Below are 12,687 nucleotides of genomic sequence, written 5' to 3' on the forward strand. Positions count from 1 at the left end.
TGTAGTACCCCCATAATTACAGAGAAATGCTGCTCGCATCAAAGCAGGAATTCAAAGTAGTAATCTGCAACGTTCTTCTACATCATGGCTGCTCCCAGTGTCCACTCATTACCAGTGTTGGGCAAGTTACTTTCAGAATGCAATATATTACATATTACTAGATTCCTTCCTTTTAAAGTAATATATTACATTACAATATTACCATCTGCGTAGAGTAATTTGTTACTTATTACACTACTTTTGAGTTACTTTCAACAAAATGCCCAAATAACCTATATAGAACAATTTAATAGCCTTTTTCTTTATAAATAAACAAATGTCCTTGAACACAGTGATGAGCAGACGGACAAAGTATCAAAGTCTGATATATTATGAGATAGGAATACATATTTTTAATTGTAATTGTTGTTCAATTGTTGCTCAGTCATATGAAACACAACAGACCTATACCTTCTATAATGTAGCCTATAATGACATGACTTTTTATCATAGTTCACAGAACAAGGAATGCATGGGCACATGTGATTCAGGAATGTAAATTATAATGCACTCGGAGGATTAGGCCTCATCATTAGGCCTACGAAAGACGGCACATTTCAGTCACACTGAACAAAGAACTTATAGGTTCGGCTATATTAAACACATGCATAGCCTACATTAATATGGTTGTGTGCGGTGTGGATAGATTCTTAAAAAACAACAATAAACACTTCACTTCAGATTGTAATGCGTTGCATAACATAACTGTAGTAGTACATTACTGAAATATTATCAGTAACACGTTATATTACCCTGTTACTGCTAAAAGAAATATATTACTGTAACACGTTACTTTTGTAGCGCGTTACCCACAACACTGCTCATTACACAGTGAGATCAGTGCTGTCATGGCCTCCTTTGTCTTAAACAACATGCTCCATGCCGCTTCCTGTGCAGTACTTTTCTCAAGACAGACCTACAACCGTAACTTTAATGGTATCAGTGTTAAAACAGAGTTATTACATTTGACAGCATAACAATACTTTATTATATCTCCATGAACTCTTTCACTTTACATGAGCAAAAGAAATGATTCATGACATGTCAAACGAGCATATGCCAGTCTAATCACATGTTACTGTATGGAGCCTGCCATGACAGGCTCTTAAACCCTGTGTCCTCTTGTGGTGTGACATTGCATTGAAAGTGACGTGCATAACTGAATGACACTCTGCTCAACATTCATAAAGATTAAGTAATGATCATGTCAGTTTTTATAAATTAGTAATGACATTGTTATATCAGCCTTATTCACATCTCCTCGTCACACCTCATTAAACGAAGTGTTTCAGGTTGAATCCTTTTGAGTGCCAAGACGAGACTGATGGCAAACAGTTATGACTGATAGCATGGGGAGCAAAAGGCTTGAAGTCACACATCTGCACAGAGCTAATGCGTGCAGATGTGACATCATCACAGACTCCTTTATTCATGTTATGAGCAGCGATCATATGATGTGACTTTGAATCTCAGTGCTTTTTATGATGAACATCTAAGTGACACTAACTGGTTTATGCAACAGGGAGGGTGACTTATAATATCACAAGACACAGAAGAAATAGAATTTACTTATTTTCACAAAAGTTCAGAGAAGCTTGAGAAAAACATCACGGAAAAACAATACTTCAATTTTGGTGTTTTTCTTTGTATTACTTTAAAATAGAAATGAAATGAGGATAGTTTAATTATACTAGGTCTTTGAAAGCCCGAAAGCCTTTCGGATACAAAAAGTCATTTTAAAAGTATTGACATTGGTAAAGGAAGTATTTTTCTTGCTTTTCTTCCAGAACAATACCTGCTTTATGATCTCTGCTCAGGCCAGTTTCACTTCCATTATCTGGATGATGCCATTTCCCAAAAGCACGCTGTTACCAGGGCACTCATTTGTTCTTATAGGTAATAGGCACTCATAGACAGAAGCTCGGGATAAAAGGAACATAAAGAAAACTTAAGGTGAAAACTTTCACATTGAAATGAGACTCAAACCTTCTTGGCCTTATCAACTTAAGTCTGTTTTGAATTTGAAACATGGCAACAACTAAAATCACAATGGATATGTTATAAATAGATCTAGATATGCAAGGTTTAAAAAAGTAAACATCTCATTAGTCCATCAAAATGTCTAGAGAACTTACTGAACTACACTGTAAAAAGTGAGGGGCACATTTATTTATTTATTTGGCAGGTATTTCCAGTCATTTCAGCACCCTGGAAGGATACAGTGACAGGAGTTTAAAAAATTCAAACTGACTTGGAGTCCTACACATATGTATATATGAATACAGCTGTGTTATATGAATATATAGTTCTGAAAGTGAAACATTCAATCAGAAAATGTGCTATTTGCAAAATGTTGGGGGGTTAAAAAACAGCTAAGGTAGTGCAACTACGTATTTAATTTATTCTGTCACTTACTTAACCAAACATAAAAGGGGAACCCATCCTCGCAAATCAAGGAATTTGCACTTTTTCATTAAGCCACAGTGTGAAAATAAGGACCCTGACACACAAACGTGCCTATCTCTTTTTGTGGTTACACAAGCACTACACAATCCAATTAACCATTTTCAACATATTGCTGCTGTACAGACTTACTTTGCAAATTGTAGTCAGCGGTCTAAATGCTTTCGAGGCTCATGCCGTCGTGTGCAGTGATTTCAAGTTGATTGCCTCCTCAAAAACACATCATGTCACCACCTCAGCTTTCTCATTTCCCCTCAGACCTTCTTCTTCCTCTACCTCGTCCTATCTCCCCCTGAAGACACTTCAGGCTTTTTCCATTTTCTGCCTATGTTTCTAGAGTCACTCTGAGAGCCCTCCCTCACCCCACCACATCACACCTCAACCTTAATTTTCACCAACACATTTAGTCCTCTGAGCCATTAGTCCTGCACCCCCTGCATGCCTCTCTCCTCCCAACCTCTTCGCCTTTACTGTCGCTCAACTCGTCGATCTTCTGTCCCCGCTCCACCCCTGTCCCTTTTCTCCTTCACAGGGGCTGTCACTGTTCTCTCCCTTCTCACTTCTCGAACCCCCCTGCTGGGTCTGTCCACTGACTCCATGCTGCCCCACCCACCCCCACCCTGTCACCCCACCACCCCCCACCCCCCTTATCATCCTCTCCCCTGCTCCCCTAATGTATTCTGTCTCCTGTATTTCTTCAGGCCACTTTCTCAATGGCAGCTACTGCTCTTTTGAAGAGGGCGAGTGCAGTTGGCAGTCAATAACAGGCCGCGGTCTCTCCTGGAGAAGACTCCATTCGCCAGCCAAGGCTACCAGACAGAGCTGCCCATCTTCAGGTGGTTCACACACATCTCTCATGATATCATCAATGTTATGGCCAATGATGAAGTGGCCTTTTTGTAGCCTCTCTTAAGTGTGTCAACAGCAGCGTTAATGTCTCATTAAAATGGACTTCAAATGGGAAAATGTTACAGTTGAGCAAGACTTGGGGATTTTAAATCAATGACCTTGAATATTTGAGTCTAACAGTTTGTGAATGTGGAAAGATAACCAAAAGCTCTGATGTGTCAAACACGGACGTGTTGTCTTGCTCAGAGCTCAGTAGTCTGCTACGAACGGAGTCCCACTGGGTGTGAAAGCTGCAGCATGCAGACTCCTGTTGAGTCCTACATCTGCAGTTCATCTTCAGTGCAGTGACTCGAGTGTGTCTCCGTTTGCTGAGGCTTGTTTTTGTTCTCAACTATTTACAGAAGTCTCAAAGGTAGTCTGGGAAACCTATAAATGGAGTATGTAATTTTATACCATATTTGATGATTTTATTCTGCCACAGTTACTGAAATGACGGATAACAAATGTTAAGTGTATTGTTGCTCTCACTCTGTTTAACTGTGCTTTCCTCAAACAATCTTTTTGTTTACAATCATATTTCAAAACCATCATGTGAGTTCTAAGACTCTTTTATTCAATTTTATATCCTGAATCCAAGCCTCTGTGTAATAAGATTTGTTTTTCTTCTTCTGTTTGTTGAATGCATGTGTCTGTGTGGTAAAGGTGCTACATTCAGTGTGGAAGGTCAGTCCAAAGGCCAGCGTAGCTCAGCATTACTGAGGAGCCCTCTCTTCCCTCCTCCTCTAAGAAACTCCCCATGCAAGGTGAGCAAAGTGTAGTGTTTCACCGCACAATCTTCTTCATTCTCAGACATGGACAAACACATGACTAGATGTGCACAATTCAGTTCACTCGGACAAACACATGACTAGATGTGCACAATTCAGTTCACTCAGACCCACCCTTATTAGTTGCTTTCCGCTCTCCATGCAGCCTCATACCCCACTGGGAGCATCATGCCTGCCTTATATTGTTGACTTGCAGAAATGTTTCTTTCGTGACCTGATGCTGTATGCCGTTCATGTTTCAAACTTCCTGTCTGACTTGATCTGCTCTGTGCAGTTTAACACAGCTTCTGGGCACTGCCATCAAAAATAGACTCTGTGCGTATTCTCTGCAAAGCAGAGCGGAGAGCCGCTTCTGGGATGCTTCTGAAACGGACAGTGGCTTGCCTGGTGGAAACTTGAGCATTGTCTAGAATGGCGGCTATCATGTCCAGGCTGTAGAAGTAGAAAGCTCCTAATTTTGTATGTTAACTGCTTTAGAAACAGCTCAGAAATCAAACAGTAATGTCCTAAGACAGCAGATTAACACTGTGCCATCCTCAGAGAGCCTAACAAACAGTGAAGTTGACCTTGTCAGTCACAGGTCGTATCTGCTGACCTATTTGTGAGAAGATTAGAATTCATACATTATTCAGATCATCCTTCTCACAGAGATGGCCTCCGAGGGTAGTTGTGTACTTGAAGTCTTGATTGATGCTTTTGCTTTGAGCATTTAGAGTTATGTTAGTTATTTTATCATTGCTATGCACAGCGACCTTTTGACCTGCGTATGTGTGGAGGCAGGGAGGGATTCAGGGGTGAGAGAAGCTAAACCAGAGGAGGGGTGGAGGTGGGAATGTGATACAGAGCTCAAGATAAAAAAAACAAGATAATAAGAAAGAGGGGATGGGGTGGGGGGACAAGAAAAACATGCAAAGGAAGTGGACACCCAATCAACAGAATAATTGTTGGCAGTGTACGTTGCTGCAGATCAAGATTATGTTGCAACTTTACATTTCATCAGGTTAAGTTTCAATTTTATATTGTGACAGCGTTGTAGTCATCGTCCTGTCCCATCCTAGGCAAAAAAAACGCTTGGTTAGGGTTCAGGAAAAGATTTGGCTTCCCTGGTTCTGTCACCACAAATACAGCTGGAAACTGTCCTGTCTTCTCCTAAAAATATTCAGTGTTGTCATGCGTACAAATATAGAAATGCTGTGGTCCCTAAGTTACAGTGGTCTCTCCCTTGGAAGCCGCCTCAGTCAGCGGTCATACCACCAGCATCCCCTCCACATCCTTGCATGAAAGTCATGTGAAGCTGATATGACACGTATTAAAGAAATGTTGATGATACATACGTACACATTTTAATTATTAGTTATGTGGTTATTAAAATTGCCAACATTTTATTCTGGCAACTCAACTGGAGACAGACATGGAAACCAGAAGAAAAAAATAATAAAAATGCAGAAGAAGAAGCTCCTCAGGTGTGAACTGGAGGTGTCTGACATTTGTGGAGTGTAATGGAGGTAGAACTATACCAGTGCAGACCTTGTCTCCCAGCGCCTTGGCACACAGCCAAAGATTAGCCATGATTCCAGATTAGCACCCTAAATCCTTCTCTCTACACTGAACTGGTGCTGTTCAATCCAGCTTGTCTGCTCTTGGACAACTATGTGGAGGATATTAGTTTTGGGTATTAGCTACAGACCACGTTCACTTTCATGTCGCGCCCAGTGTGCTCTGTGCAGTGCCTGTAATCTTGATGTTTAAACGGTCACCATGTGGTCCTGCAGTTGATGATAAGGACCTGCAACCTGCTATCGACAAGCGTGATGCAAGCACTCAGAATAAAAGTGTTGAATTAAATGTTCTGGTCGTCTCTACGTGTGCTTTTCATTAGGCTTAAGCCAGCATCTGTTCCACTTAAATTGTTGAAGCAAGAATTATGTTCTTGGCTCCAATAAAATGCTGTAGAGGGACGTGGTCACATCTCATGCTTGTTAGCGAGCTTTGGATTCAGACTTCCTTTCCCCATTTAATTCTCGCTACGGCCTGCGTGTTGTTTAATTTTAAGCAGTTTCACACCCACCATATCCCTCCTGGAAACATAGAAATTAGATTGATTTGTGCTGAAGCATGCAGGAGCGGCATAGATAGCGAAATAACCCAAATTACGATCCTGGATGAATTCTATTAATCTTAGAATAATTAGAACTGAACAGATGGCTGTTGCCGATTGATCTCGATGCAATTTTAAATGCATCCTTTCCTTGACGAATAACACACTTGGCAGGTTGTCAGAATAATCAAAGGAAGTTGAAGTTGCTGTTTTGTTTTATCTGCTGACACACCTTATTAATCATCATCTAGCTCAAAAATCAACACTCAACATTCCTCTTTACTCCAACAGGTGCGATTCCGGCTGTGTTCTGGAGGCTTACAGAAGGGGGCGCTGTCACTGTGGATAGTGGAGAACAGCACAGGCCCAGAGGAGCAGCGCAGACTGTGGCATTCAGCCAGTGAACCCAAATTTGAAAGGGGTTGGAAACTCATCACACTTCCCCTTTACGGGCTGGCAGACTGGTACAATAAACACTTACCTTTTTCACCACGTTGACAAAGTTTGATTACATTAAGCTGCATGTTTTGGATCAATCACTTGATTATTACCTCAGTAAGCAGTTCTCTATGAGTTTGGTCTCAATCGATATTTTCAAGTCTTCTACAATACAGCATGATGTTCCATTTGTTAATTATGGGCCCGTTTAGAGTAAACAGAGGATCAAGCAGGGTTTGCTTTGGGGTTATGGTTAGCTGTGACTGAAAAGTTGTTAACATGCCGTGCTTGGGTTCTCAGTCAGATCCAATCTGGATATCCTCCCAAGCTCCACCATTGCATCCAATTATGGTCACTTCTGGCCCCACAAATCCACAACTGTATCTGCCATTATTCCAAACTGATGCTCCAAAACAGTTGCTTACAAACCAATGGGTGACATCACGTTGGTTTTACACTTAGTTTGGACTGCCTGAAGGCATCAAACTCCCACTTTGGGGTGTTTATGAGCAAACAAGTCATCCAACTTGTATCTGAACAAACCTCTGACACAGTCACATGTATCCTTAAGTTCTCTCACAGCCAAAGAAGTCTTAAGAAAAAGAACCAAAGCTCCTTTTCCCTCTTTTCAACTCTCATAAATGCAGATTTTTAACATTTACATTCCGTTTTCCGGGAAACATTTCCTCTCAACTCCACAAATTAATGAATCCCACAGCGACCCTAGTCTTATGCCATGGACCTTCCATGTGTACAGTTGTGCAAAACATTCCCCTCTCTTTTTATTCCACTTGTCTGTGATAAAGAGAGTAAAAAATCAATACACAAGGCTCTACCCACCCTACTTGCCTTCCAATTAGCCATGGCCCTGATTTGTCCTCAAAATGAAAACTAAACCAAGTAAAGAAAGAAAAAAGAAACCCAAGATAAGGTTGTTCATGTCTGTTTGTCTGAATGGAGGTTTCTTTGCTATTCAAGCTTGGATAATCCTGGTCCCTCGGGAGTGATTAATTTTTGATTCCAGGGTTATGTAGTCAGCTGTGCTTGTGCTCTTAATTAGAATGTCATGTCCGTAACCGCTAGGTGAACCTGCCACTCTTTGCACAGTGACCTTTGTAGAGCTTAAATAGAATCAGAAATACAGCCTGAAGTGCAGACAAAAGTCGGGACACAACAGACAGTATATGTATACTACTGAATGTGAGTATACACCGACATATTAAACATTAAAACTGACAGATACAGATCTCATATCTGAATAATTGATGGGGTTGAAGGGGAAAGATTTTTGAATCAGAAGTCATATTTACTTTAGCTGCTATCAATTACATCCACAGACAGCCTATGAACAGATCCAGTTGTCTTTGTGACAGTGGCGTCAACAATAACACCACCTGGAAATGCTAGGGAGGAAGTTGTCTGTTCCCACTTTAAAGAAATAGATTAACATTTTGGGAAATATACTATTTGACATTTTTGCCTGGGAGTTGGGTGATAAGATAAATACCAGCCTCATGTGAACAGCTGGTTAGCTTAGCTTAGTTTAAAGACTGGAGACAAAAGAAACAGCTAACCTCACTCAAATTCCATCTCCCAGCATGTCTAAAGATCACACATTAATATATCATATTATATTATATTATTATATAATATATTATAACTTGTTTGTTTGTTCAAGCATGTAACTTCAACCCTTTTAGATGCATAAATAAAGCTACATTTTTGTAACAGTGCCTGCCTAAATTATTTCGTGCATGAAAGTATCTCATTTAAAACTAGAAAATGTGTTTCATCACAAAAGAGGTTTTTTTTTTGTTGATGCTAAAAGACCTACAGTAGCTGTTCTTAACAATACAGACTGAGCTGTCATACGGCACACAATGCACACCCTCCAAAGACAAACCTTTTTTTTTTTTAAAGCATGATAAAAGCTTCCTCACATAATCTTAGAAAGAAATTCTCCTACCATTCACCAGCAGTGAGGTTGTTAAAAGAGATCTGTCTCTCCGCAGGTTCTGGCTGCAGTTCAGCACAGAAGATGGACCTGGACCCGGTTCAGCCATCTCTCTCGACAACATCTCTTTCAGTATGGACTGCTTCCTGGCATGTGAGTACTAGAAAAATGTTGAGTCTGTCTTTTTTGGCACCTGGGCTGAATTAATGGAGTTGTTTGACCGATTGCTTGATTGATTGACCATGACAAGCACAATGGGGAAAAAAAATATTAAATTAATAATCAATACAGGTCTGCCCTATGTTCATGTTTTACAGCGAAATTATTTGACTGAGTGGCAGTTTTGTACACTTTGGAGCATTCATCAAGGGCGTACAGTACTTTTTCATGATTTATTCATTTCAATTCCCTTGACATAGCTATAATATAGTAAATCGTCTTTTAATGCAACGCTGAACTTTCTGGAATTCTCATTCAACGCTTAAAAATTAGACCTTCACACATCTACCTCTCTCTGAGAAATGATATCTTTATTTTAAACCTACTAGAGCTTTGCATAGCGATGCATTGAACAAACTTTATGGAAATGATGTGTCCTGAAATGTCAGAACAGTTCAAAATCTGCCGTAATATAGCTTGCTGATTGATAAGGGCTTATGTTTCAGTGTTGCACTGCAGGCTCATAAAGGTCAAGCCTCACATCACCCTTCCAGATATTTTTGTGCTGTAATTGAGATGGTTTATCGGTATAAAAAAACAGGAGTAAGATGACAACTGAGTCTGGTGTCAGGAGAATGAAAGGTTAGGAGTTCAGTGCCTCCCTCATCTCTGCCTTTCTGGAGGAACCTGTTTGAACTGTGGCAGGAATAATAATGGCGGAGCATCTCTGTACCTGACTATAGCTCTGACAATAAGAACAGTGTTAAAATGAAACAGACTTCATCCTGACCAAGAATTAGACTCAGGAGACAGGGGTACGAGTATAACCCTCTGACACGTTCTGTTTTTTCTTTCTTTCTGCTTTAATTGAATGCATTGTGATGTGGGGTTGATTATAAAACTGACCCTGTCAGGTTTTTTGTCTATGGTGTAAAGGTCTTGGTGTGGTAACGTTACTGCAACAAATAGATTTGAGATAGAATTTCATTTTCATTTCATTCAAACGTATAAAAGAGCTGAAATGATTAGTTGATAATTGATTAATCCTTTCAGGTTTGGGTTTTGGACTGTTGCAATTTGAAGATGTCTCTTCGGGCTCTGGGAAATTGTGAAGACATTCGTCTTTTGACATTATAGAAACTAAACAATTAATATATCACTTTACCGTGAAAATAATTGGCAGATTAATCGTTAATGAAAGTAATCGTTAGTTGCTAGAGGTGTGCATCTTCACTGGCCTTACAATTCGATTTGATTACGATTCACCTGTCTCTCAATTTCCTAGATCACTGCACACGGCTACTTTTTTATCATTTAATACAAGCAGTATGATAAATCAAAATTCCATTTTTTATTGAGAAAGTCATTTCAATAATCAGACTACAACTTTCTACAATTTCAAAAACATTACAAAAACATTAAATCCATCTGCAGTGCATTACACGTGTAATACAGGTGTAATCTATTTTTTGCTCACCTTTTTGATGTTTTTGCGTAATTTATACCTCAAACACAGATACAATCACTATCACAGTCTATTGCCTTAATTGTTATTCATCAGATAACATGAGGTCAACAGCTGAATATGATGTGAGAGATTGCTGTTGGAACCGAGTCACTGATTGCCCTGGATCAACACTGGCTTATTGGGTCAGAGGCTCGTTATTTAAAGAGACGACATTTTCCAGGAGATATTTGCACACCAATTGTGTTTTATGGCCTCCGGAGCGGCAGCACTGGTATGGCAGCGCTGAAGGATCATCTGTCCCTGCTTCGCTCCCTCTCCAGATCCCAAGTTCTTAATCTAGGCCAGGTATCCATTACCTACAGACACACTCGACACAGTCACATTTTATCGCCTATCAATCAGACCGACTGATGGGAGATGCTGAAGCTCAGCAAAAGACGTCGTTTCCAGGAGTGATCACTGTGAGTGATTAGCACGATGGATCCCTGAGCATTATGACACGGACGTGTAATATCTTTCGGTGGGAAAACATACTGTGAACACATCGTGCAGAGGATCAGCCATCCGTGGCCTTATTCCCACACTTCTATGGGCTTTAGTGTGATGTATAGTTTGGCAGACATGTGTGCTTGATGATGCATTCCTTGCCCCTCAGGTGTTAGACCTGGCTGACAGTTTTATCATTTTGTCCTCACCAGCATCATTAAATTAGTTTATTTGATTACACAGCACAGGAAGTTCATCCTTTTCTCTCTGCTATATGCCATCATTTGTTTTCCCAAACACTGATCTGCATTAATAGAGATTCCCCAGCATCACACTGTGAACACCCCTCCCCAGTAGCTGGATGTTGACATCACTTGAGAGTCTTTGCAAAGCTCTTCAAAAGGTTCACTAGTGCAAAAATTGAGATCTGGATGGAAATTTTTGCTATGTGGAGCTAATGGCTGTATAAAAACAATGTTCAAACTGTGCTTTACATAAACAGCTATCCACAGAGTTTTATCAATGGTCAATGAATGTCTAGTTTGTTTTTAACTGTGTTATCTGCCAAGGTAACGCATTAAATAAAACTACAGTTACTGACATTTACTTGTTTCAGTAATTATCACCTGCACCTGTGGGTGTTAAGACAAACCATGGACCAGTAAGTACAGATGTTCTACAGTCTTCAGTGTATTCACAGTGATGACATATACATTAGAGCTAATTAAAGGAAGTTATTTAATATGTGGTTTCTACTAGGTTCATCAGACACGTTTAGATTCAGATACAAACATAGGAGCCGTACATGCAAGTTAACAGATCAGAATATCCAAAAGTCGAGTAGGTTGTTTTGCATTTGAGAAAACACACAGCATACATTTTCTAAATTTGCGGTGTGGCAGAAAAGCTTTGGATGCCATGTTTCAATGAGAACTAATACTGACAGTTAGCATGATGTGTCTGTACTGTGTATGTTTCCCCCGAGCTATGACAATCTCAAGATATTTCGGGTGGATCTGAGGTGCCCCCTCTTCCTGTGGCTGGCCTCTGGTGGGCTTCAGGCATCTTACAGTGCCCTGCTAATGAACAGTGACAGCCACGCCGGCTGTCGCCCTGCCCTCTGGTTCATGCTGCTCTGTGGTGGACCTGCTGAGTCCTCCTCCCGCTGCAGCAGCATACCAATGCTCTGCACTCCAGCTTTGTCTGCTCCGTAGCCCTGCTGCAGCGTGTTAGCTCCTGCTCAGAATCACAATGCAGTGAGCCTTGTTAGCGACTTTGTTGAAGATATAAAAAGTTGCTGAACTTGTGTATACATAACGCATCTAGGGGTCTTACTGTACTTACAGAGAGACAGTGTTGAAAGAAATACTCAAACAATCAAACATATTGCCGTCAGACGCGTGCGGTATGTGATCCATCAAATCTGCACATAAACACTATCTGTATTAAAGCTCCCAAGCAGTGGAGACTTAGACGATCATATTTATTTGAGGATTACAGGGCTGGGGAATGAGCTATTGATTTTCTAGCTGCCAGTTTTTGGTAAGCATTGCAGAGGTTTTCTTAAAGCTCTGAGGCCAAACTTACAAGATGTTTCTACTCAGAGAAAGTAGAGACCACCAGCTGAAGATTTTGATTCCCTTCAATGATAAATATGACCCAGAGGACCAAAGGTGAAGTTTCAATTTAAGCACAAATAATATTAATGTCAGGTTGTTAGCTCTAAGTCAACGCTTTTTCTTGGACCAAATGGAACAGCGCCACACAGTAGCTTTCCAAACCATGCAGCTGTTGTGGGAGCCCCCTGCCATATTGTCATAAACGGTAAGCCTCCAGCCCGAGGTGACGGGGGAGCCGGGATGGAGGAGAGGGAGTGTTTTGGTGGTAAAATGATTATAGAGATAAA

The 12,687-nt window shown here is 40.5% G+C and overlaps 1 protein-coding gene across 3 annotated transcripts in view; it reads left to right on the plus strand.

The window, feature by feature from the left end:
- The window catches only part of alk (ALK receptor tyrosine kinase), a 345,355-nt gene that overhangs the window by 289,380 nt on the left and 43,288 nt on the right, over window positions 1-12,687 (plus strand). For all 3 annotated transcript variants that reach the window (XM_084381759.1, XM_084381761.1, XM_084381760.1), the window contains exons 7-10: window positions 3,204-3,338; window positions 4,054-4,154; window positions 6,568-6,740; window positions 8,727-8,821. In XM_084381759.1, the coding sequence (XP_084237885.1) occupies window positions 3,204-3,338; window positions 4,054-4,154; window positions 6,568-6,740; window positions 8,727-8,821 (504 nt within the window). The remainder of the gene's footprint in view (window positions 1-3,203; window positions 3,339-4,053; window positions 4,155-6,567; window positions 6,741-8,726; window positions 8,822-12,687) is intronic.

Source organism: Pagrus pagrus (genome assembly GCF_965226575.1).
Source record: "Pagrus pagrus genome assembly, chromosome: 18".
Classification (NCBI taxonomy): Eukaryota; Metazoa; Chordata; class Actinopteri; order Spariformes; family Sparidae; genus Pagrus; species Pagrus pagrus.